This window comes from Malaclemys terrapin, chromosome 17, assembly GCF_027887155.1.
Source record: "Malaclemys terrapin pileata isolate rMalTer1 chromosome 17, rMalTer1.hap1, whole genome shotgun sequence".
In the NCBI taxonomy this organism is placed as follows: Eukaryota; Metazoa; Chordata; order Testudines; family Emydidae; genus Malaclemys; species Malaclemys terrapin.
Genome location: NC_071521.1, coordinates 9,064,636 through 9,091,730, shown reverse-complemented (window position 1 = coordinate 9,091,730; position 27,095 = coordinate 9,064,636). Strand labels below are relative to the sequence as shown.

The window sequence follows — 27,095 nt, the reverse complement described above, 5'->3', positions numbered from 1 at the left end:
GCATTTGTGCGAGAGCACCCCCTGCACCCATCGAGCAGCCGGCAAGATGGCCGATTCTCAAGGTTAACATTCGCCGGCTATGGCTCATGGCAATGAGGGGTGTCCCCAGCCAGACAGCAAACAGCCCGGATGGATCCCCAAAGGATTCCACGCTGGCTTCCCCAGCTGGGGGGGCAGCCTCATTATATCCCCTTCCCCCGCCCCCGCTACACACAGCTGCGCCCATCGTGACTAGGATGTGGGTTCTCGAAGGTGGGAGGGAAGCAGAGGAAGCCGTTTAAAGCAGGAGCAGTCGGGTGTCTTTGGGGCCAGCCTAGAGATATGGGAAAGCCAGTGAGGCGAGGGGGTGGAAAGGAACCTTTGGAAGAAGCCATGGGGACTGTCCGAAGGTCTCATTTAACTCAATGGGAAGGGACAGCAGGATCAGGCCCTAATAGAGTTGTGGGGGGGGGGCGCGAGGTGCTGTAGGGTGTTATCCCAGAGTCCTTTGCAGAGGGGTGCACGGCTGGCTGCAGCAGTGGGCAAAAGGCCAGGCAGGCAGGAGAGAGGATATCAGTGCGGGGCTCAGCGAGAGCAGCTCGAAGGTAAACAGCACTTTTCAACCGCGCCGGATGATTTAAGAGAGAATAAAATCAGCCCAGTCTGGTTCAATTCCCATTGATAATGTCCATGTACAATTAGAGCCAATTAGGGAGAGGCAGAGAATGACAAGTGTTTGGCCAGAAGGTGGGGGTGGGGGGTCAAAACAGCAATCAAATTTCCCAACCACCAAATGCAATTAAGGAGTATTACTTACCCTGCTTGCCCAGGAGGGCCAGCACATAAATGGCAAAAGCCAGGAGCTCGAGCATCTTTCTCCCCAGCATGCGGACCACCGGGAACAAGAGAGCCCTCTGCCCAAGTTTCAGGCTCCGGGAAGTGGCCTCCATGTACTTCACCATGATTATGGTTTTCCTGGTCATCCTGGTGGTGGCTCTGCAAGGCACAGCTCCCCGGGAGAATTATTTCCCTTACAAGGTGCCCCTGGATCCCCAGAGTTTCCTGGAGCTCTCGTGGAACGTCAGCTACCCAGAGCAGGTGGTGCATTTCCAGCTCTTGGTCAAGGAGCCAAAATTCGGGCTGCTCTTCGGGATGTCGGACAGGGGCGAGTTTGAGAACGCGGACCTGGCCGTGCTCTGGAGCGACGGGCACAGTTCCTATTTTGGGGTAAGCTGCTTGCACATTGCCAAGCTTCCCAACCTTGGCTGCCTGTCCAGGGAGTCCAATCCTGGGGTAGGTTTTGCTCTGCAGTGGGAAAGGATTGGACTGTACCTAGATCTCAGTGGAGTCCAGGGGAGTGCGGGCTGAGTGAGACCTTCAGGTTTGGTCTGTACATTTAGCTGTGGGTAGTTAACAGGTGCTTGGAGGTTTATTCCAAAGGGATACAGGGCTCAGATACCACAGTGATGAGTGTGGTATAGGGGCTGAAACAGAACAGAATAGACTAGTTAGACTATCAGAGGAGCTAACAACTGCTCTCATTACTTGACCCCAGTGTCTTTATGAAATTTATTTCCAAAGTACTGTAACAGGCGGCTGTATATCAGCAGCTACACCATGAACACCTGCATGATGCATCACCAACTTGGTTCGCTTGTGCGCTTCTGTCAGTCGCATTAAAAATTAACCACAACTCCAGGTAATGACATCGAGAAAGTGCAAAAGTGATCCTCCAGAAAGTCTGCTCTGCCAGCCTCAATCAGCTGGATGCAAGTCAGATTTGAAGCTGTAGCAAAGATCAACAGGACTTTGGAAAATGCAATTTGACGGCCTGCTGCCAGCAGCACAGTACTAGAAATTAAACATGCAAGTGCTTTTTGGGTGGACAAAAACGCCGAATGCTAGACAGGCAGCTGGGGAGCTCATTTCTGATTTTGCTGTTTGATTTGAGAAGTGCGAATTATCATCTTTTGCTACACGATCAGTGTTTGTTACTTTTCAATTTTTCTTTACAATAGGCGTGTATCTGAAATAACAAATCACATGAACCATCCCCCGGGCTTTGGCCTGGGCTCATTGTAAATTTATTTGAAGGTAGAGCGCAATCCAGATGTTTTCTGATGAATTTGAACTTACCAACTGTCACTAACACAATCTACAATAGACTAGAAGGATGAAAAGGAGGGTTTGGGACACTACTAGGTGTGCTAGTTTTTTCGCTAATTACCAGCTAATCACCGATATGAGAAGACTTGAATGCTACAGGATTGCAAAACACCGGGTTAAAAAAAAGAACATAAAGGAACATTTCTAGTATGGTTTTCACATGTTCATTGTAAGATGCACAGTGCTCAATTCAAAAGCAGTCAGCGTTCTGACTTCTAGTCCCATTTTGGTAGCATCTTTTAACTACTGCAAGGAGATTTATAGACATCTGTACACTATTATCTCTCTCCCCAGCAGTCTTTCTTCTGGTTGTGTTTGTCAGATGCTAAAAGATCCAAATTTGCTTAACCTTTCTAGATACTATAAGATTCATTTGCGCAACGCATTTCTGTGAAAACAAATGCCATGCTTGATTCTTCTCCTCTCCCCGCCACCCCCCAACCAATATGTTCAAGGAATACAATTCTACACTTCAAGCTGAAATGATGCCAGGATGTCTATTCCTTTTTATTTCTCAGACAAACATAAAATGAAATTAGATCAGTGGCTACTCCGATGGAGTACGTGCAATGAGCTATTTCCCAGTCTCTTCCTACACCCAGTAAGTGAAAGAGACCTACTGGAGACGTACTTAGTAACCCAGTTCATACACCCAGAACCAGTGCAAGTTTTGGGCCCTGATCCTCTACATCTTTAAACCCAAGATTGCTTATTGGGCCAGTTTTGCCACCCATGTGTAATGCTCTGCAGTACCTTACTCTTGGAGTAGTCCTGCTGCGTTCATTGGCACTATAACAGGTTCCGGCTGCAGACGATTACAGTCTACAAATATGAACAGAGGTTTGCTGGGTCATCCCCAGAGTCTCCAAGGAAAGGTTGTGTCTGACCTTAAGCCACGAGCAGCTGGTCTATGAGAAAAGCCTTTGAGAAAAAAAAAAAATGTTTCAGCACAAACAGGTGCAATACCTTCTTAAATCCCTGCAGGGTTTTCCTACCTCTGTGCGGCTTGTCAGACATCCAGTCCTTTGTTTAAAGGAACATGGATGTTGCGGACATAAAAAGTTAGGTACTTTTCAGAAGTTACTAACCTCAGCTGTGCTTAGTAAACACCACCCCCAGACACCAAACGATGCATCGTGCCTCCCTACAAATCTTTCTGTGCCGTACAAATTCTGGGTCAGATTTACTCCTCCTGTCACTCTGCTGTTCTACGTATCCCTGGTGAAATGCCCCTGAGCGAGATGTTATTTCCTTGTATTGCAGCAGCAGCTAGGAGCCCGTGTCACGGACCAGGACCCCGGAGTGCCAGGTCCTGTACACACACAGAGCAAAAAGACAGTCCCACTAAGACTGAATAATGCTGGCAAAGCATCATGTCCTAACTGTTTATAAGGATTTCCCCTCCCTCCTCTGCAGGATGCGTGGAGTGATGAGAAAGGGCAGCTTTCCATGGATTCCCAGCAGGACTACCAGCTTCTCAAAGCGCACAGAACCCCCGAGGGACTCTACCTGGTCTTCAAAAGAGCCTTCAGCACCTGTGATCCGAAGGACTACCTTATAGAGGTACTGCAGCGCCTAGCCATGGGCAGAGGCAAAATGCCAGCTCTATATTTCTCCTGTTCACAGGATGGGCTGGACTCTGAGTGCTGTGCCATCCTGGTGGATAGTCTCATTGGGATCACTTATCATTGAGAGCTCAGGACTGAATTGATAACAAAGAGGTGAAATCCTGGCCCTACTGAAGTCAAGAGAAAAAATCCCGTTGGCTTCACTGGGGCCAGGATTTCAACCCGAGTGCGCTCTGGCGCTGTTTAAATACCTGTGCTCTAGGAACCAGGTCAGAGCTCTGGGTCAAACGTCAGCATGACGAGTGCTCTGGATTGAAAGCGAGGGCACCGGGGCTTCTGAGCGTGCTTACCCTGGTGTAAATTAGGAGTAACGCCACTGAAATCAGTGAGTTATACTGGTGTAAAACGGGGGACATCAGAATCAGGTCCCTGCCTGTGGCAGTGAGTTGCGGTGTGACCGCAGACGTGTTGTCTCTCACCCCTCTGTGATTCGTTTGCGAAACAGAGATACTACTTAACGGGGCGGGGGGTTAGTTCACCACGAGGAGGAGATCCTTGGATAAAAGGGGTTTGCTTTGGCTCAAAGGAGCTAGGTATGTGCAAACTGTTATTGTTGGGCTTTGCATTTGTGCCCTTGTAGTGTGGAGACCCTTGCATTCTCCACTACTGTTCATGGGTTAATGGTCTAGACTCTCTTGGAAGGCATCAGAGGCATGAGAGTACGTCTCGAATCCAGAGTCTGACCATTGTTAGGGAACACGGCAAAACCTTCCTCTGGGAAAAAGCCTTTCTACCAATGGCACTCACAATGCTGACACCCTTTCTACCCTTAATCCCCTACCACCTAGGGTGACCAGATGTCCCGATTTTATAAGGACAGTCCCGATTTTGGGGTCTTTTTCTTATATAGGCTCCTATTACCCCCCCACCCCCATCCCGATTTTTCACACTTGCTGTCTAGTCACCCTACTACCACCTCTCTGAACACGCAAGAAATTAAGAAAATCTTTAAAAAAAAAAAAAAATCCCCAAGCAAACCAACAACCCCACCCCAAGCAAAGTTTGGAACCCAAAAAGGCAGAAAAATGCCAGAGAGTTCACGAAGTCCAGTAGGGCCTTTGCTATGGCTACCAATGGTATGGGGAAGATGCTCAAATACCCCGGTGATGAAGGGCAGCATAAAGATGATTAGATTAGATAGAGCGCTCTACCTTTTCACCCCCAATTCAACTGATTCCTCCCCTCCCCCACTAAAATAAGTAACTGAAAATCAACAGTTCATTGGTACGATGCCCAGTTTTTCATCTATGCGGGTCTACTTCCCACATGCTATTTGTAAGAGAACATTAGACATTCATCCCTTTTAAACGGGAGAGCTTTAAATAATGTTTACACAATCCAGTACCATTCTTTATAAATCTCCATAATATATTTGAGTTTATCCGGTTCCCATCATCCGCTCCCATGAAGTACGTTGGCTCTATTTAAATACATCTTCTGCATCACTCCACATCACAATGTGGAGCCAGGCATTTTCAGAGTTGCAAAGAGGGTATCTCATGCTGAGGTACAGTGTCAAAAAACTTTTCCAATGAAATTGTTTGGTTTTGGGTTCATTGAACTTCTGTGAAATGGCAGAATTTTTGGAAAAAATGTCCTACTCTGGATGTCTAGGAGGGACAGGCATTGTGTCATCAAGAGGGAGTTTGGTCCAGTAGACCAGTGGTTCTCAACCAGGGGTCCAGGGCCACCTGGGGGGCCGCGAGCAGGTTTCTGGGGGGCTGTCAAGCACGGCCAGCGTTCGACTCACTGGACCAAGGGCAGAAAGTCAAAGCCCCACCGCATGGGACTGAAACCCCTGGGACTGCAGCTGAAGTCTGAGCAATGTAGCTTCACGGGGGCCCCTGTGGTGTGGAGCACCAGGCAATTGCTCTGGTTGTTACCCCTTAACGCCGGCCCTGACTTTTATATGCAGAAAACCAGTTCTTGGGCACAAGTGGACCATGGGGGTGGGGGTTGGGAGTCAGTACGAAAAAGGTGGAGAACCCCTGTAGTAGCGTGAGTCGAGGACTAAGAGCGGGAATAGATATTGGTTTCATAACAGGACAAAGATTTTGGTGACGATGAAATTTTCAAGCCAACATGCTCCGTGGTGAGAAATCTCCAGTCTCCCCAAATAGTGCAACCTTTTTGAGGAAGAGAGAGAGTGCGTGAACTTGGGTGAAAGGAATCGGTGAAAAAATTTGCATAGTTTTTTTTTTTTTGGTGTGTGTCTGTGTGGGAAAAAAATTGTTCATACTTATTCCCATCTCTGCCACCGATCCAAAGCCCACTAAAATCAACAGGAGACTTTCCACCGGCTACAACAGTCTCTAGATCAGACCCCGAAAGAGAGAGAGAGAGAGAGAGAGAGACCCTTGTTTATGAAGGGGGAGCAGTACATTTCACTGTTAATGTATATGTATTAATTTAGTATATCTAGAAATGAGCTGGAATTGCCGTGAGCTGATATACTCTGAAGAAATCAATTTAAACCATCTAAATGAGTAGGGAACTGCCTCTGATCAGGGATTAATGCAGTGAAATAATATCAGCCAGATTCCCCTAAATCTGTAATATCATTCTAAGCAGCACCCTGCGCAACACGGCAGTGACACAGACACAAACTAACAGTGGGCTCTCAAATTTGCCATGCCTGAGAGGTAGCATCACCCTGCCTGACTCACCCCAGCTCTCAGGGCACTAAAAACTACGCAGGGAGTTCTGAGCTCTCCTGTTCTGCAGGTGTTCCCTGCTATGCCAGTGTCCTTTGTCTCTCATTTCAGGATGGTACCGTGCATCTTATCTACGGGATCCTTGAGAAACCAGTCCGTTCTCTCCAAGCCATCAACATCTCTGCCCTCCACAAGGGGCTGCAGAGGGTGCAGCTGCTGAAACCCAACATTAGTACCCCAGAACTGCCCAGGGATATGAAGACCATGGAGATCAGAGCCCCTGACGTGATCATTCCCAGCCAAGAGACCACATACTGGTGTTATATGGTGGAGCTTCCAGACAGCTTCCCAAGACATCACATTGTCATGGTAAGAAGGAGGAGAGTTTTTCTGTAGGAGAACAGGGATGTTTTCCTTATAGCTAATCTGTTAAAGCTCAGGCAAGTTGTCTCCATCCCCTTAGCCTCTAATGGAGGTGTTCTTCTATTCTTTCATTCATTGGCCAGCATCCTGGATAAACAGTGCTCTCTGTGCTCCAAAGCCAATCCTTGAGGTCCTCCTCTTTCTCAAGGCTGCACCTTCCAAAGGTATCAGCTACATAACAGCTTCCCCACGGCTTGGTATCCTCACACCCAGCCTTCCTCCATGACCTCTCTCCTAATGGCAATGTCCACTAGGATTCCCCCTATTACTGGCTGCAGAATCCAAAGATCAAAGGCTTCTCAGCAGGGTGGCAGGAGGTGGGAACTTTGTGGACAGGAGCACTGCTCTTCTCTCCTGAATTGTCACAACAGGCACTACAGCGATCGCTTGTATGGAAAAGGAAAGTGTAAGATGTATTTTTAGTTTCTTGTCATATGATGTAGCGGTTGGAAACACATTCCACCTGGATACAGTTTTCTTCACTTCCAGTCTTCAACCATTGTATATCATTGCTGGACATCGTTGAACAGCTTCCACATTCTGCATCAGAGGTGGCTGCATTTCAGTGGTGGGTGAAGCCAGACATCTATATCCTCGGTATCTCCATCTAAACACAAGAAGTTTGTAAAGCGTTTTGAGATATTGTATGTGGTTACTATATAGAAACAGAGATAGTATGGTGATAGGAACTTCAGATAATTGTAAGGTCCTTATCACCCATTATTAATACTTGTGCCTTCTTCTCGGATGCCCCTTTTGTAGTATGAGCCAGTGATCACGGCAGGCAACGAAGCTATAGTCCATCATATGGAAGTCTTCCAGTGTGCTGCAGAATTTGACAGCTTTCCACATTACAATGGGCCCTGTGACTCCAAGATGAAGCCGGACCGACTGAACTACTGCAGACATGTGCTTGCAGCGTGGGCCATGGGCGCTCAGGTGTGCAAACGAGAGCCGTGGCGGGTGCACCGACTCTCACATTCATTTCAGCTGCTTTTCCTTTGTCTCACTTTCTTTCGTATCAGAGAGGAATCAGAACCAAGCCCTGGGACGTGAACACCCCTGACATTTCGTGGTGCTCAAAATCTGGATCCCAGTATTGGGGTTTTGGGCTCATTCTTGTTTAATAGCCCCGCCCCCATCCCCCAGACCTCGGGCATAGGCGGGATCCTTAGCTGGTGTCACTGAAGTGACCAGAGCTATGCCAGTTTGTACCAGCTGAGGGTCCTTCCCATACGCATGCAGTATAAGAACACTCTGCCGGAGTGGCAGACACCTAGCCGTTCACACACTCGTTTGGGATGAGACACAGTTGTGGGCCAGAGAATGACCTCCCCCCTTCCATACTTTCCTCTCTAGCTTTTTCCGCCTGGCTCCACGGATCAGCTGCACACAACCCGCTCACATTCTCTCCTCCACCTGCTTACAGGCCTTCTACTATCCAGAAGAGGCAGGACTTGCCTTTGGCGGTCCAGGCTCCTCCAAATATTTACGGCTGGAGATTCACTACCACAACCCTCTGGTGTTCAAAGGTAAGCCTATGGACTTAGCTTCCTAGCTTCAGGGGCCTATGGCTATGGGGCCAGAGACTCACGTACATGCCAGACTCTCGAGCGCAGCCTGACTCAAGAGGGGGAAAAAATCTATAAAAGCTCTTTAGCTTATTGTTCCCCAGGCACTAATACACTGAGGCCAGAACACTCCCAGGCTGTCCTCCTGTGGGATGGCATCCTGCCCTCCCAGGCTCATTCCCTGGCAAGGGAACCCACGTTTCCCTAAAGGACTGGCTGTCTATACCTGCACGCACACAGCTCAGGGAGACGGGTGCCGGCCTGCAGCCAGACATCATTGCCTTAAGTATTGGCAGCTGAAGTATAGCAGGGGAACACGTCATGGAAAGCAGCTCCTACCCAGATCCCTGCAGTGCCTCAACCCAGCAAAGCACCCTAGCGGGACTGCCAGTGGGACGTGGGGAAAGCAAGCCCTCGCTTTTACAACCTACTAGCTAGACTCTGCTGGGTTCCGCTTTCTCTGCTCATGTCAGCACAAGGCCCTGTACTTTTAACCCAGCTGAGGCCAAGAAATACTGGAGACCTCATGCAAAAGGCCCTGCCTGTGAGACTTGTTCACAGATAGGAGAGGTTTGGTCTGGATCCCAATCTCCCAGCCTTGTCTGGCTTGGCTTGTGCTCTCCCTCGTATGAGCCCCTACACGCTGCAAACCTGCCATGCAGTCTGGCACCATGCAGCCAGGGCCGGCTCCAGGCACCAGCCTGGTAAGCAGATGCTTGGAGCGGCCGCTCCGGAGAGGGGCGGCATGTCCAGGTATTCGGTGGCAATTCGGCGGATGGTCCCTCACTCCCGCTGGGAGCAAAGGACCTCCCGCCGAATTGCCGCCGCAGATCGCGATCACGTTTTTTTGGGGGTTTTTTGGCTGCTTGGGGTGGCCAAAACCCTGGAGCCGGCCCTGCATGCAGCACAACTGGCAGGCTATGCACGGTTCAGGGCTGCAGTAGCCAGGGGTGGGTACAAAGGGACCTTTCAGATCTGGACTGAGAAGCCTTGGCAGAGCTGTTGAACTTCTGCCTTCACCATGCCTGGCTCAAAGCAAAGTTATTAGTCCCTCAGATTGGAAGGTGCAGATGGAAACATTTCTTCATAGTCTTTCCAAACAGAACACGAAGCCAATAACATTGGAGCTTTCAGGCAGTTATTTGCCTAACCAAATACAATAACATCGAGAGAGAGACACAGAAATTCTGCACAGAAGAAGGTTGCAGAGCCACCTGTTAAGTGTTAAGAGGCTGGTTTGGAGTGGTCTACCGGAAATAGTTCCCAATTAGACTAGCCTCATTATAAACAGATATCCTGGCTTGGAATAAATAACAAGAGCATAAATGGTTAATACTGGGCACTTATCTTACCTTTCAGGTGAGGATCTAAAAATGATCAAACGATTAAGTTAGACTCCCAACCCCCGCACCCCCAGGAAGCAAGTCAGCATTATTACCCCCAGTTCACAGATAGGGAAACTAAGGCACAGAGTGGTTAAATGACTTGCCCAAAATGTCACACCAGTGGCAGAAATAGACCCTAAGAGTAATGCCCTGGACAAGACAACCTCTGAATTAGGCTGCACATTCTTTGCCCCATATTTATAGGGACCTCTGATCATAGTATTTGAGGTAGGGCAGTGCTGTTACTCCCATTATGCAGCTGGGGAACTGATGCGCAAAGCGGCTAAGGGACTTACCCAAGGTCACACAGGAAGCCCATGGCCAAGCAAGGACTTGAGCCCAGGTTCCTCAAATCCTAGGCTAATGCTATAACCACTAGACCATCCTTCCTGCCTGTGAGAAGTGAAAACATCTTCCTTTCCCAGGTATGCAAACTCTTGGTCTTTCCACCACTGCTCTCAAACACTGGGGCTGAATTTCATTACCGAGGGAGAAGTCTGGGTGGGAGTGGGATGCGGGAGACAATTTCCAAGTGAATAAATAGCATTTCTTGTTTGATACCTTTGACAGTCGACACATTTTTTAAAAACTCCACTAAATTACCAAATTTCTCCATTTACATCAAATCAACTCACTTCATGAATATCCCAGAGTATTTTTAGGAGGCCAGAGCATATGTACGGCAGATCAATCATATCACATTCCGAGACTCGAGAAGCAACACGTCTATAAATATACAGCTCGCTCCTTTCATTATTTTAACCGCTTTTTCCTTTTAACCAATAACTTCGCCCCATTTATTCTGATCTGTTTGATGAATCCAACCCAGAGACAGATACTCATAAATAAGTACGAGCCCTCTTGGTCCTGGCTAATCCGGCCTTTCCCTTTACAGCTCACACCTGAAAAACGTGCCAAGGGCTGGGGGGGCGTGGGAAACCATTGGTGCTAACATTGTTTTCGCTGTTAAGAGAACCCAGGAGTCCTGTCGCCCATGCTCTTGCTCTAATCACCAGTTGACCATGTGTCACAGAGACAGTGGCATCGTCTCCATCCTCATCAGAACTGCTTCACCTGCAGCCGCACTGTTCTCTACCCTTCTAGTAGCAACGTAAATAGGGTGCATAATGCAGCTGATTTCACTTGAGCCGTACCGGGGGCTTTAACCCTAAGCCTGCAGATCTGAAAGCATGAACTTTAACTACTTGTGCTAGAGGTCTAAGTCCTTTAGCTGGAAGCAGTCATTCTTGCCTACATCTCTTATGCAGCCCAGTCACCGGAAGGTGGGTTACACCAATATCCCTCCCAGACGGGCTGGAGATTTGTCGCACTTCTACCCACACAGCTGCCAGCGTGGCTGCAATTTCTGCTTTTTATTCCCATTGTTGGAGAGAAAAAGTCTTCACTGAGGAAGGGCTCCGTGCTCCCATCCGGACAAACCCACCCCAGAAAGGCTCCCCAAGTGATCGTCTGTATTTTCAACCGTCCCTCCAAAAGGACTGGACAAAGCCCCCTTCTATGCCTGTTGACCCTGCTGGCAAAAGAACCAGCAGGACTGTGCCATGCTTAGTTTGTGTCCCTCCACGCTTTGGGGCGAAGGCCTGGTCTATACTTGAAACATTTGCTGGTATAGCAATGTCATAAGAACATAAGAACGGCCAGACTGGGTCAGACCAAAGGTCCATCTAGCCCAGTATCCGTCAGTGGCCAATGCCAGGTGCCCCAGAAGGAATGAACAGAACAGGTAATCATCAAGTGATCCATTCCCTGTTGCCCATTCCCAGCTTCTGGCAAACAGAGGCTAGGGACACCATCCCTGCCCATCCTGGCTAATAGCTATTGATGGACCTATCCTCCATGAACTTATCTAGTTCCTTTTTGAGCTTGGCCTTCACAACATCCTCTGGCAAAGAGTTCCACAGGTTGACTGTGCATTGTGTGAAGAAATACTTCCTTTTATTTGTTTTAAACCTGCTGCCTATTCATTTCATTTGGTGACCCCTAGTTCTGTGTTATGTGAAGGAGTAAATAACACTTCCTTATTTACTTTCTCCACACCAGTCATGATTTTATAGACCTCAATCATATCCCCCCTTAGTCATCTCTTTTCCAAGCTGAAAAGTCCCAATCTTATTAATGTCTATTTATACGGAAGCCATTCCATACCACTGATCATTTTTGTTGCCCTTTTCTGAACCTTTTCCAATTCCAATAACGTCGCTCAGGGATGTGATATTTTTTTTAATGACAAGCCTCTACCAGCAACCCCCCTAGTGTAGATGCAGTTATATCAGCAAAAAGTCCTTTCACTAGTAGAGTTTATTTTGTTTGGGGAACTGGTATAAACTATACTGGCAAAAGCCCTGTTTTCCGGTATGAGCCGCATCCCCACTAGGAGGGTTTACTGGTAGAGCTCTACCTGCAAAGCTTTTCTAGTGTAGACGAGGCCTAGGCCTCAGTGTGGCATCTCATCACCAGTCACGCTCCCCTGCCTGAGGGGAGTGAAAAGCAATCGCGATCCAAGGCTAACACACAGTCTCATGCAGAGTTACCGCTGGAGGGTTTTTCCGAGAGAAGCAGCAAAACCAACCCACTGCAAATCTTATCCAAACCCTGCAGCCTCACAAGTGTCTTCCTGTTGGGCTCTGGTGAGAAGGATTGGGGCACAACAACTGATGGCAAGCCTTGGAGTCCCTTTCTGCTTTTGCCAGAGCTGAAACTCTTTCTTCGCTCAGATCAGTTTGCAGAGGGTTAAGACAGGATCAGTAACCCCGGGGGGGGGGGGGGGGGGGGGGGAATTATGCAGTGACATTTCACTAAGAGAGCGCCAGGATCTTCTCTGTTAATTACAGCCTGGGGGCGGAACGCCATCAGCCGAGTAGAAGTTATATCACAGTACACATTTCACAGCCCTTAATCTCCATAATCTCTTCCAGCACCCCAGTTTGGCACTAGAAAGTTAAAAAAAATGCACACACCCAATCCCACTCTCTCACACACACACACTAGGGTGACCAGACGTCCCAATTTTATAGGGACAGTCCCGATTTTGGGGGCTATTTCTTATATATGCTCCTATTACCCCCCATCCCCGTCCCGATTTTTTACACTTGCTGTCTGGTCACCCTAACACACACCCTACCAATAACAACATAGCCTTGGTTTTTGTAACAGCCATCCAGTTAGAACAGATACAGTCTCCCAAATTCCCAAGGGCATTCTCAAAAGAATTCCCAGGCCTGTCCTTCTGGGCTCTATCATTTGCTCGCCCAAAAAACAGGGCATGCAGAACTGACTACGCTAACCAAAGCTCCTAGCACATCCAAACTGCACACAACTTTCCACCTGGGGAGAGGCATGGAGAAGGAACGACAGATGCCAGTCACCTTGCTTTAAACATTGTTGGAAGGTGCTCACATACCGTGAACACAAGGACCTGAATGGAATAAAATGGAATGCGTCACGTGCATGAAAGAAAAATTAGAGGGCCCCCAAATGCCCTAGGTTCAGTCCAGATCCATGGGCATTTCCTGGGCAAATTCATTTCGCTGGGAAATCCTGGCTTACTCCCTTCTAATCTCAGGAAGGGCGGCTCTGCTCTCCCTTCAGGCTATGAATTTACCTGAAGGCATAGCAGTAATTTCATGAATTAATTGGTAACGGAACCTGGTTGTAATGAGTGGGATGCTCAGAGCTGGTGCATGTTTGGGGAGGAAGCCAGAGACTAGGGAGATGATGGATTCAGATAGGTGCTGCATTCCAGTCCAGGGCGACATAGAGTACAGAACAAGAATCTCATCCTTTCAACAACTGGAGGTTCAAATCTCAGTCTAGGCTGGGTCCAGAATAGTTTGTTGGGGGCAGAAGAGAAGCAGAAAGGTACAGAATAAAAAAGGCACCATCTCTCGGGTGGGGTTTGCACGCAGGCTATTCACTGGCCTTGGTAATTGGGAGGAAGGTTCTCCCCACTCCGCAAGGGAAAACAGAAGCCTTCATTGCAGTGTACAGGATGGCTGCCCATTCATAAATCCCAAGGCCAGAGGGGACCATTGTGATCATCTAGCCCGACCTCCTGCATAGCTCAGACCAGAGAACTTCCCCCCAAATCAGTCCTTGAGCAGATCTCATCATGCTGCAGGGGGGACACTCACGCCAGTCAGCACCAAGACTTGCTAGAAGAGCTTTTTTTGGAACCCAGGGGACACAAATGGGTTCTGGGCCAAATGTCTCTAATTCATAAAGGGCTCAGTTATGAGACTGGTTTTGGGACTGCACAGGGGAATGAGGGAAAGCAAGGAACCCTCTTACTCCTCAGCATGAGATACTCCCACATTGCCGGTCCCTGCACGGGATTCTCCCGCCCACCTGGGCGGGGATGGGGAGTGGGGGGAGCTTTGGCTTCTACCCTACCCCCTTCCCGCCTGCAGGCCAGTGCAGCTTTTCCAGCTGGCACTGGGAAGCAAGCGGCTCAGAATAGGGCAATCACAGCGTACACCCCCTATGGAGCTAGTGGGGAACCAGGCACTCGTTTGTGTCTCAGCCACAGGCTGGTTCCTGCCCCTGCTCTTGGGGCAGTGAAGCTACATGCCCATCCTTACTCGGGCTGCATCGTCAGGCTACAGTTCAGCCCAAAACTGGGATAAAAGTTCTGCAACTGGAGCATGGAGAGTCCTAGTTCAGAACCAGGGTGGGGCTGCAAAAGGCAGAGGAGAGAGAGACTTCCCACCCCTAGGTCTGAACTGAGTTCTGCCTCCAAAATCTGCCTCCCAAACATACTCCTACCTTCTGTGGAGTCGCGTGGGCTTCCAAAGACGTTCCCATTTGATTCCCTCTTCTCCTCTTAGTGAGCTGCTGGTCCCTGGGCTGGTGACCTTTCCAGATAACCAGGCATGTATTTGCAGGCCATTTAGTCCAGTCTCTTGCTGCAGGTACAACTGCCTATGGAGAGAGGGGAGTAGAACAAGACTAGTACAAGGAATGAATGCAGTCAGCCAGCAAATGGAAGAACTGAGCTGCTCTCCTGACGCTTAGTGCGCTGAAGTTTAATTTTTCATGTCTGAGATTTCCCCACGTGCGACTCTTACTCCCGCTGCGATTTGCAACGCGGTGTCACGTCGTGTTCTCTTGCCTCGCCAGGTCGCCAGGACTCCTCGGGGATTCGCCTTTATTACACAGCCACGCTGAGACGCTATGATGCTGGCATTATGGAGCTGGGCCTGGTCTACACGCCGGTGATGGCTATCCCACCTGGGGAAGCTGGTTTCCTCCTGAATGGGTACTGCACAGATAAATGCACCCAAGTGGTGAGTACGTTAGGGCCTGTCAGAGGTCCACACCAGCTCTTCCAACTCAGTGGCACGAGGAAGGTCTATGCCAAGAGAGGCCCAAGTGCTTGTGTTTACTTGGATGAGATGACTGAGCTTTAGAGGAACTGGCCAGGAAGTAGCTTCTTCTCCTTAGCGTCTGTGCAATGTGCTCCAGGTGGCCAGGATTCGGGAATGAAAGAAAAGTTGCAGCAACTCACTGTCTTTTATGCTGCAGTGAGGCATCCCCCACCCCCCACAATAGCATTTTTAAAACTGTTAATCTCCCATACAGATAGAGGGACAAGGTGAGGTTGAAGCCATTTGCCCAACGCCCCAGAGTCGATGGCAGAACAGGGGCTGGAACTCAGGCCTTCCAGGCTCCCAGCCCCATACTTCGACTAATGTTTTTAATATAAAAATGATGCTAGGTGTAGGGGTAGCAAAAAATGCCCACAGTGCTCTAAACACATCCATGCATCTTAATCTATAATTGGCAGGAGACTGACAAGCAGTAACATGATGGGGGGAAGGGGTCCTTGTGCCAGTAGGTGAGGGCTGGGTAGGTTGACATCAAAGTTCACATGGCAATAGGGTGTACCACAGGTGTCCTTGCACAACATTCCCCCTCGTGGTGAAGCACCTGTGTGTATGAGGTATTGCTGATCTCACTTCCTTACAGTCACTGAGCTATCAACATCCAGTTCGTTGCCTGATAAAATGCTTGTGAGTACAACAGAAACCCCACATTCCAGCCTGTTCTACTGTGAGCACTATGGAGTTCCATTGTAACAAATGCTGTTTAAAACAAAGACCAAGGAGTGTTCTCCAGATGTTCAGAAAATGCCGACAGCCCATTTGAAGTCAATTCTTCTTGACAGCCATCTGCTCAATCTCCCTGGTCTAAGAACCATTCCCTGTCTCAGAAAACTTATTACTGGAGTTTCAACTCTTAAAAGGTGTAATTTTTCCCTAAGACAACACAAGCTACTTCCATTTTCAAGCCAAATGAATACTGTACCCTGGGTAGATGGGCACCATGCAATTATACAAATCACCTGCCAATTTATCTATCCATTGGGGTTTATGTTTCTCCCATTTAAAGGGCCATCACCAAATTTAATTTAACATTTAGTTACAGTGGCACCTGTGATGTGCTACATTTCAGGAGGGGCAGGTCCCTGCCCACAAGAGATCACTGTCAAAGACCTGACAGAGGTAAGCAGAAGTTAGGGAAAAAAACAACAAACAAGGGATTTTTAATTTGAACGTGACGGGGAATATGGTCTAGATTTGGAATCTCTCTCTAGTATGTTTTCTCAATTTCCACTGTGACATCAAGGAGGTTTTAAACAATATTTTTAGAGGCCCTACCCAAAAACAATTGTTGGTGCTGTGCGCTAACAAACATAAGGAAGCCCACAGTGCCTGGCCAGGGCAGCTTTTGCCACATTAGAAAGTGGTGGGCGGTAAATCAGGGCTGGACAGAGTGAACTGCTAAAATAACATTTATTTTCAAGCTTCTAAGAGATTATAAAAACAAAACTCCATTTAAAATTACTTGACACTGTCCCTTTAAGTACCTGCCACGCCCCTCCCACTGAAGCCAGCTCAGTTCCTCAAGAACACTGATGAGAGCACTTTGGGAAAGAGGGAGTGGTGTTGGTTGATTTAATCATTCGTCGTTATTTCGGCCCGTACAAGCCTGGATATTCCCACGGGATTGTTTTTCCAGGCTCTGCCCCCGGCTGGGATCCACATCTTTGCCTCCCAGCTCCACACTCACCTGACGGGAAGAAAGGTGGTAACGATTTTGTCCCGAGAAGGGCGAGAAAGGGAAGTTGTGAATGCGGACAATCACTACAGCCCTCACTTCCAGGTACTCTCCTTTCCCCATTGCCCGCAGCATCAGACCATCATGAAAACAACCCTGTCCTCAATCAATGGGCGGTCTTATCTCCCACACACATGGGTGCAAATCGGATTCAGTGCTGCTCCTAACTAGACTCATCAACGCTGAACAGGGAAGATGGGGTAGCAAAGGGGGAACTGGTTGCATCTAACTCCAGAGTTGTTGTTTTTCTTCTTTTAGGAGATCCGCATGTTAAAGAAAGTGGTTTCTGTCTTCCCGGTGAGTGTCAGTAGAAGGAACTACAGCAGCTCCCAAGTATAGGAGACGCTTTGCTTCAACAGCAGTACCTGGGGGAAGTTCTTTGGCCTGTGTTATATGGGCAATCAGACTACATGATCATAATGGTCTCTTCTGGCCTTTAAAATTGGATTCCCTGACATTATTTTATCCTACCGGCTCTGATAATAAGTGAAGCCGATAACCCTTAGACAGACAGACTTTCTCACAGGACTCAGTGCCTTAGCATCTAAGCACTTGCTAGGTAAATCAGCTCTGCACGGTGAGGTTCGATGTTGCTGCGTGGGCAATGTTCACTTTGCATGTGCCATCGGCACTCGGTGAGAGGTAGCCATGGAGCGGATGGTACTGACTTAGCCCATCTCCCTCAGCGACCCTGCAATCGTTACGGCCCACAAGTCTCCAGCCCTGGAAGACTCTCGGCCTCCAGCTACGAGCCAGCCTCCGCACGGAGCGCTCCAGCCCCGGCAGGAGCTTACCAGACACATGTAACGGGAAAGAAATAGTCAGCATGATCACTAAATATACACAATCGGAACCCATTTGTCCAACAGCTATTCCAGGGATCTCGCAATCACATTATCATCAGCAGCAGGAATAGACGAAGTTGGGCAGAACACACATTCGTGACAGAAAAATTCACAAATGCCCCTGCAAAATTTCATGGCTGTAGAAATGTTCTGACCAGCTTCATTAGTAACTCCAGAGGAGTTAACCCAGGGGCCTGACTGTACACCAGGGAAGTCAATGGGAGTTAGCAACAGAGGGTCCTGTGGCACCTTTAAGACTAACAGTAGTAGTGGAGCATAAGCTTTCATGGTGAATGAAGTGGGCATTCACCCACGAAAGCTTAAGCTCCCAATACTTCTGTTAGTCTTAAAGGTGCCACAGGACCCTCTGTTGCTTTTTACAGATTCAGACTAACACGGCTACCCCTCTAATGGGAGTTAGGTAACTAACCTGCTTAGGCACTTCTGTCAATGCCACTAGCCACCTAGCTGCAGCTTTAGGTGCTTAAATCTGGCTCTGAGTTCCTTAGAAAGTAGGGAGGTGGAGGAAAATCTCGCAGGGCAATGACTTGAACCCATCCCTTCAGAGAATGTGTGTTCATCACAGTTACTAACACTCAGGCCAGCATGTTGAAGGGAAGCAGGTTGCCTGACATGTCATCTAAGCTGCTGTGGGGGTGGAATCTGGGAAAGGTCCCCCACGGCACCATTCATGGCTCTGCGCATATAAGAAATAAGATGTCAGATGTAATGCTGTAGCAATATGTGCTTAAACACACAGGGTGATGTTCTCATAACAACCTGTATGTACAACACAGAGGACAGGAACCAAGCAACTGTGGTAAGTGTGCGTGCACACGCGAGCACACGCATGTTTGTGTGTGTACGAGACAGGGAGACACGGGTGGAAGGTTGCAGTTGACAACAGTGTACGCTGAAACTCTGGGTCAATGGGATTAGTTAAGTGCTGCAGGTTAGATACATGCTTAAATACCTTGCTGAATTGGCCTTCAGCCATTTCCCTGAGGAATTGTTCACTCCTTGCGATCAGTCTCCTTAGGTGATACACCTCTACCCCGATATAACGCGACCCGATATAACACAAATTCGGATATAACGCGGTAAAGCAGTGCTCCAGGGGGGCGGGGCTGCGCACTCCGGTGGATCAAAGCAAGTTCGATATAACGTGGTTTCACCTATAACGTGGTAAGATTTTTTTTGCTCGACCCGAGGACAGCGTTATATCGAGGTAGAGGGGTAAGTGAAAAGAAATGTGGGTCATTCTAATTCCCATTACAAGCCATTATCCCAGTTAGTGATTGTTATTAAAGAAGGTCACATTGTGTTCTAATATCTGCAGCAAGAGAGAATATCAGATATGCAAGCTAAAGGGACAGAGCTAAATATTGCTGAGGGATAGCAGGAAGTCTACATATTATTATACACCACACAATCTAGCATGCTTATCGGTCCCTGCTAAAGAGGGATAAGATCCAGATGAACAGAGGGTGCTACAAATTAGAATGCTCGGTGTGTGGGTGTGTTGACCTTTGGTTTAGAGGTTCACATCTCTGGGTAAAATCACAACGGTTTAGTGCAGTTAATGTTGATCAAGTTTTTATGGCATCTATACATACATCAGGGTTCAGCGGGAAGCTGTTTGCCCATCCCATGAGAATATTTGATATTTTGAAAAATCCTCCAGTCCCAAATTGGGAGGAAAAAAAATTGAATTTTTCATTTTTTTTTTGCCCTTTTAAAAAAAGTTTCTAAATGAAAAGTCATTTCAGACTGAAGAACCAAAACTTTTTGTTTCAGAAATGTTGAAATGGGACATTTTGACACTTTAAAAACCTTTGCCCTCCCCAACATTTTTCGAGTTGGGAAATTTGTCGAAACCAATCCTTGCCTGTGAACAGTTTTGGTTTTACCAAATTGGCCTTTTTCAGTGAAGAAATGTTTCCTGGAAAATTTTCCAACCAACTTGGTTGCTGAGATTTCCTATTTGAAACCCAGTAACAGTCACAACAGCGTTCTGGAGTGGCTAATGCACACGAGACAGGAATAAACAGCGGCTGCTTATTTTTGACTGGGGAAGGTGCCTCGAAATCTGCCCCCACGCTTGTTTCTCTTCTTCTTGCAGGGCGGGTTTAGCATCACGGAGGAGATGTGCGTCAACTACGTGCACTATTACCCCCAGACGCAGCTGGAGCTATGCAAGAGTGCGGTGGATTCTGGCTACCTGCAAAGATATTTTAATCTCGTGAACAGGTACGGACGGAGTCCCCACATGGCTCGGGCTGGGCCTGCGCATGTTGCGAGTGGATGATGATTAACAACAAGCTGTTTGCTAGTAAAACTAAAAATAGGTAATGCCGTGGTTTAAAACATCTGTTATGCAGTATAGCAGTGCTGGGAGCATGCAGGCTCGGGGGGAGCTGAGGAATGATTCATACTTGCGTGCTTTAGCAAAAGCCCCAAACCGGCTGTTTTTAAAAGAAAGGTTCGGCGAGAGATCACTGGGAAGGGGACATCTTTTTGGTGAGGGGCTTCTTGCAAGATACGGTGCATGGGGGAAACGTGGGCGCCATTATTGTTTGCAAAAGTGGTCGTGGGCCCTTCACTTTGCAATGCTCAGTTTACAGGGGAACTTAGCACTATAGAGTACACCCGGCAGGAAATGGTAAAACCCCAATAAAGTTAGAGAGGCTCACAAGTCAGGTTGATCACAATGGTCCCTTATAATCTATGAATCTATAGACTGCTGAAGATCACTTTACTTCTGGCCACGCATCCAGGGGCTTAGATAACCCTCATCGTCACAGAATCTGAGTTCTGATAATGGGCCCAATATACACAAATAAAGACAATCCCTGCTCCAAAGATCCTATAATAGGAGACCGTGATTGTATAAGGTACTGAGTGTGTCCTGCGCTGTGCTGAGCAGTCACTGTTTTCAGTGAGTTAAGGACACTCAGCACCTTTCAGGATCAGGCCCTAGTCAAGGAAGAATTAGCCCCGTCCTGCATGGAAGAGAAATCAATACAGCTCTGCTCTGCTGAACTACACCTCTACCTCGATAGAACGCTGTCCTCAGGGGCCAAAAAATCTTATCGCGTCATAGCTGAAACCGCGTTATATCCAACTTGCTTTGATCCGCGGAGTGCGCAGCCCCGCCCCCCCGTATTGTATCCGAATTCGTGTTATATCGGGTCGCATTATTTCGAGGTAGCAGTGTATTTAACGGATATTTCTCCCACATTAGGTTTAACGACGAGGAGATCTGCATGTGCCCACAGACCTCCGTCACACAGCAGTTTTCTTCTGTCCCTTGGAATGCGTTCAACAGAGACGTTCTGAAATCTCTCTATGACTTTGCGCCGATCTCTATGCACTGCAATAAATCCTCAGCGGTTCGTTTCCCGGTATGTATGGGTCCCTCCAAGTCACCCATCTGAGAGCATAACTGGACGGTGACCCTGCTGAAATGGGCCCTTTGGACTCAGCAGGGCTGCTCTGTGTGCGGACGCAGAGCTGGAGGCGCTGAGGCTGGTGACAACAAAAAGTTTGGTGCCGCCTGCCTCGCCTTGCAGAATGGCGGCACAGCTAAGGGGGTGGGAGATGGATTTCATTTTCTCTCAGGCCTCATCAGATTCCTTACCGAGGCCCAATCCGTGAGGCACGTGTAAAGCTATTGAAGACAGGGGGCTTTCCACAGATTCACCGTTTGGCCTATAGAACCTTTTTCTTACCGGTGTTGATCCATGAGACGTAAAGAACTCAGCTTGACTGCAGGGCTGAAGTGAGTTAGGCACCTACGTGCTTTTGAAAATCCCAAGAGGAACTTATCTGCAGCGTTAGGATCCTAAATAGCTTTAAAAATGGGGCCCTAGATGTTGCGGTGTTAGAATTTAGAATGCTACAGTGACGGGCGCAGTATAAACACCTAGTTATTAGATAAATTAAATTAGATGAGTCTTATTTGCATAAGTCAGTTTCTAGCGTTACTTCTCAGAAGTCATCTTTAAAGTAGAAATTCCTCCAGAAACAAGGGAAAATAAAGGTCTATTTTCAGAATTTTGGAAATTCAATAGAACTAACCCATTGAACACAAAGTCAGTGAGATCAGAGGCCGGGAGGCAGTATGGCCTAGAGAATAGCACGCTGCACTGCACCGGCACTCAGGAGACCTGGGTTCCAGTCCTAGCTCTGCTGCTGGGTGACTGTGGGCAGCCACTTCCCGGCTGTGCCTCAGTTTCCCCACCTGTGAAATGATCATGTACTTTTGAGCTCTTTGAATCCAAAACACCATATTCAAGGGATGATGATGATGCAGATTGAGCAGTTTTCGGTCCCTTATCACCGTCACTTCCCAGTGCCATTTCTGGTCAGAATCATAGAATATCAGGGTTGGAAGGGACCTCAAGAGGTCATCTAGTCCAACCCCCTGCTCAAAGCAGGACCAACCCCCAACTAAATCATCCCAGCCAGGGCTTTGTCAAGCCTGACCTTAAAAACCTCTAAGGAAGGAGATTCCACCACCTCCCTAGGTGACCCATTCCAGTGTTTCACCACCCTCCTAGTGAAAAAGCCTAATATCCAACCTAAACCTCCCCCACTGCAACTTGAGACCATTACTCCTTGTTCTGTCATTAGGTACCACTGAGAACAGTCTAGATCCATCCTCTTTGGATCCCCCTTTCAGGTAGTTGAAAGCAGCTATCAAATCCCCCCTCATTCTCCTCTTCTGCAGGCTAAACAATCCCAGGTCAGGACAATAGAATTGTCGATGACACCTGAAATTATTTTTGGAGCAAGTGTAATCCAGTGGGGAGAAACAGAAAACAGATTTAAAAGGAGGAGCTTCAACTCCCAATAAGATTGTTTTAACAAAGTCTCCATTTGAGCTGGCAGAGTCCTGTTAAACTCACTGGGCCAAATTCTGCTCTCAGGAGGAAATTTGCCCCTGTGCAGAGCACCAGAACAGACTAGTTATGTCCCAGTTAAACCCTAATTTGAGGATTTAAGTGGAGCATAGACATTGTGCTAGCTGTCCACATGGGGTGATTTTCTCAGTTACTTCCATTGAAGCCACTGGACTTAATGGGGTTATATGAGGGAAACTGCGAAGAGAATTTGAAATTAGCGCAGAGCCGGCACTAACATAAAGCAGGCGATCTGGAGTCTAAACATAAATAAGAAAAGAAAAAGACCCAGAACTTCCCCCTCCTTCTCCGTTTGTTTTTTTAACTGAGTGGGATTTTAAGACATCTCATTTATTCCACAGAATTCCTGTCAAGAGACCACTAGCTTTTAATTAGCTGCTTGCCTTTCTGCAGTTCAGTGATTCCAAGTCGGTCTTGATTTTCTGGAAGAACTCTGCTTTTAATTATTTTGTAAAATTAAAATCCCTCTCCTGCACAGAAGGTAGTTGGAGGGAACAGCTGTGAAGGAGAGGGCACTTTCCTCCGACATCCACTTCTACAGGAGCTTGTAGAGTATTTATTTATTTAGATTTATACACACACACACACACACACACAAACTATTCTTATGGTCTAGACATCCTTGATGTAGCTTAACACAACAAATAGAGGATGTTACCTAAAACTTTGAGGCATGTAAGCTAGACCTGTGCGAAATTTTTTTTTGACCAAACATTTTTTTGCCCCAAAACACGTATTCACTTCAACAGAAACAGGTTGTGGATTGGTGCTGAAATCACCACGTTCTGTCAGCCAAAAGAAAAAATATATATATATCCAGAAACCTTTTGTTTCCACATTTTCTAAATAAAACATTTGGATTCCGAATGACTTGTGTCAAATTCTAAATCCATTTTATTTTTTAAAAGGTTAAAAACCTCAACAATCAGAAGTTAATTTTTTGCATTTTTTTTTGTTTAGCCAAACTATTAAAAAATGATTTCAGGTTGACACAAAATGGATTTTTCGTTGATTTTTTGGTGTGGCCACTGATCCAGAAAAACTCGGTTATTCGCACGGCTCTAATCGTGGCAGAACTGAGCAGGGGCCCAGAACTGGAAGCACAGATACTGCTGCAGGCTGGGAGATATATTCACAGCTCTGTGCTGGATCCTAGCCTTGCAGCTCAGGAGTGAGGTGTGTTGGCAGGGCTGGGTATTGGACACGTACACGGTGCCTTTTCACACAACGACTAGCCAGTGCTGTTGAAGCACCTCACTCTCGCGGGTGCCAAAGACACACATACTTGACACTGAGATGCAGGGCTGCATATCAGGAAAAGTCCATTTTTCAGCTTTCCTGTTGGTTTGCCATTTCAGTGCAGTCGCCCGCCCCTGGCTATTTAAAGCCTCCAGAGGAGATGGATCGCCGTTCCTCTTCTATTTCAGTCTAGTGCTCTCCCTCTGCTCCCAGGCAGCCTGAAAAATCACGGCCATTCGGGACAAATGATGGGCCCACCCTGGTCACTAACGTCACTGACTTCTCCAAAGCAGGATGTGCAGCCCCAGTGTAGGACAATCATCTCTCCCACCCCTTAACCCTAAACTGAACTCACCTCCTCCGGGAGCAGGGACTGAGTCCACATCCCAAAGCTCCATCCACTGTGATGGGTTGAGATGACTGAAGAGACCACAAAACCGGATCCACCACACCTCGCTTTGGATTTAAGTTAGGATCTTTTGGGGCGGGAGTATGTTAAAGTGGGGTAGGGTCAATGCTTCGTGTCGAAGAGCTACTGGAACTGTACAATGATCCTATGTTCTTATATGGCTTTAACACCGTGCAGATTTATAGGAGGGCTAAAGTGACAAAGCGGAGGCCTGGCTGGGAGAGGCCCCAGTGCACACTCAGCTGCACTCCTAACACCTAATGCTAAACAACGATAATGATCTAATCTCCTCTTTGAAACTGTAACCCACGGAGACCATACTTAGCCTGCCCACCCCGTGGCTGATTAGCAGAAACAGGCCGCGCTCTCGATGGTCAGGAGCAGATTTCCCCAGTCTGGACGCGTTCAGATCTACGGTTTGTGTTGGGCCTCGCCGGGTGGGACAAGCCGGCAGACACGGTTTTACCGAACACCGTGGGCATTCACGGCAGAGGATGCCTTTGCATACAGATCTCCGTTCCTTTGCAATCTCAGTGTGAATCTTTCTCTCTGTCTCATGTCAGGCATGCACCTGCCTAACGACGCTCGCCCTCAGATGATGATGGCACTTATACCAGTGCAATCCCTCAGGAGCCAATGTAATTACACCATGGGCAGGAGCTTAAAGCAGAAGCCAGCTTACAGATTTCATTTGTGTTCATTGCCATGCAGGCACCAAAATGACCAACCCTCATTATCTCTGTCTTAACAGCGGACTGAATGCAATTTGCAGTCGCACATGGTTTTTACCTTCTTTTCGCTCGTTAAGCTCTCTCTCTAGCTCGGCTGCACATTAGTGAATGCGTGGAAAGAACTAGCTCTCGGGGATCAATGTCTGCAATGCAGTAGCTGCCTGTGCGTGCAGAGAGCGGGTGGAACCAGGTGACCATCATTTTCAGCGGGCAGTTACTCGCAAATCCAGCTGTATTATACAACTGCCCAGGGGAAGCTTGGGAGTCAAATGCTATGGAATCAGGAGCAGCAGAAAATCTAGCTCAGTTGGTATCCTGCCTTGCCTACCTCATGGTGCTTCTCCTCCCTAAAGAAATAGGGCCTGGCTTGGAGGATGTTCTAATCCCACCCTCTGACCACTAGGCAGTGCATTCTAGTTACAAAGGAGAGTAAAATGCTTTAAAAAAAAAAAAAATCCCAGGCAGATTCTCAGCTGATGTAAAACCATGTAGCTCCACTGACGTAACAGAGAGAGGCTGATGGACACTCGCTGAAGAGCTGGGCCAAGGGTGCGCAATACGTTGCTCCAATGTGCTGTGCCTGAATGGGAAAAATACGAGACCCCCTTTAAAAAAAAAAAGAGAGAGAGAAACAAATCACAATCTTAACTTCAGCCCCCCTTTCCCGGACTGTGGAACAGGTTGGTTCTTGATCCAGACCCATCTCTAACCTCCACCTCTATGTGTTCTCATTATTTATTTGTGTTATCACAGTGTCTGGAGCCATGCTAGGTGCGGTACAAACACAGAACAAAAAGACCCCAAGAGCTCACCTGCTAACATCTAACTCTCTCTGCAGGGCGAATGGGAGAAGCAGCCTCTGCCAAGGATCACCAGGGTGCTGCCGGAATCATCCCCACGCTGCCAGCCCGCCCTAGGGCCTCCTCCGGCATCCCCTGCTCTCGTCAACCTAGGCAGGGTAAAGGCAGAATGAACGCCCGGCGGCCTGCCTCCCCCGATGCGATGCCTTGATACTCATTGTCACCGGACAGGACGCTCCTCGGCACGCAGGGTTGTTTGGGATTTGGTCCAGCTTTTGTAATGCTGCCCCGGTGGGCACATGTCAGACTGGCTCCCCTCCCAGTTGTATGGTCCATCACACAAAGAAAAGCCCTTACTCAAGGCGGCCTGGGCTCCACTCATGCGCTACTTTCACACCCCCGGGATGGCAGCGAGTGGGTGGGACACAAAGAACACCTCTCCACACACAGGCAGGCCCAGCGCCTGAGGCTTGTCCCCGAATCTCTGGGATGGCGGGGAGGATGCACCACCTGTCTAGAAGCCAAACAGACAAGAGCTTCTCCTACAGCGCCACCAGAGCGGAGGGATTTGCAGATGACAGGGTTGGCTGCTGTTTCATCTAGACCCTAGGCCACTGCTGGGAAGAACTCCGCCCTGTATTATATACACCGAAGGGTCAGGAGGCCCCAGTTAGCCAGGTGCTGTCCAGTGGGCAGAGGGTGGGACCGGGAAAACGCGAGTTCTAATTCCAGCTCTGATGCTGACTCGCCGTGGGACCTCTGCCTCAGTGTCCCCAAACACAAATAATCTATACTGTGACACCTGCCTTGCAGGGGGCTCGTTAGGGCTAATTCGTTAAAGTTCAGCACGTACTCTGAAGATGGCAAGTGCTATTATTAGTGGATTATTAGCAATGCCAGCGCTGAGTAATGCAGGCTGCCACCCCCGCAATAATAACGCTCAGGATTTCCATTGCACTTTGCAGCCAGGCAGTCACTCCCCCCCCCCCCCCCCGCCATGCTCCTACTGGCCAGTGCTAGGTTATCGATAGGGAAACAGAGGCCCAGAGGGCGAGCTGCACTGGCCAGGGTCAGGCAGAGCATCAGCAGAATCAGAAGACAACTGCTCTTGGCTCCTAGCCATGCACTTCCCCTTAGCCTGGGTAATGACAAGCCCTCTTTTTACCAGAAGCCGCTGGCGTGGGCGCCACAGGCTGAGAGATG

The 27,095-nt window shown here is 48.2% G+C and overlaps 1 protein-coding gene across 1 annotated transcript; it reads left to right on the top strand.

Annotated features, from left to right (window-relative positions):
- Positions 1–825: 825 nt before the first annotated feature.
- On the top strand, positions 826–26,113 carry DBH (dopamine beta-hydroxylase). The gene is made up of 12 exons (XM_054007816.1): positions 826–1,206; positions 3,562–3,708; positions 6,539–6,796; positions 7,613–7,789; positions 8,280–8,382; positions 14,943–15,109; positions 16,845–16,988; positions 17,202–17,240; positions 18,549–18,608; positions 19,911–20,038; positions 21,033–21,192; positions 25,931–26,113. Exons 1-12 carry the CDS (start codon positions 826–828, stop codon positions 26,063–26,065), a joined length of 1,899 nt encoding a protein of 632 aa, XP_053863791.1. The 3' UTR covers positions 26,066–26,113.
- Positions 26,114–27,095: the final 982 nt, after the last annotated feature.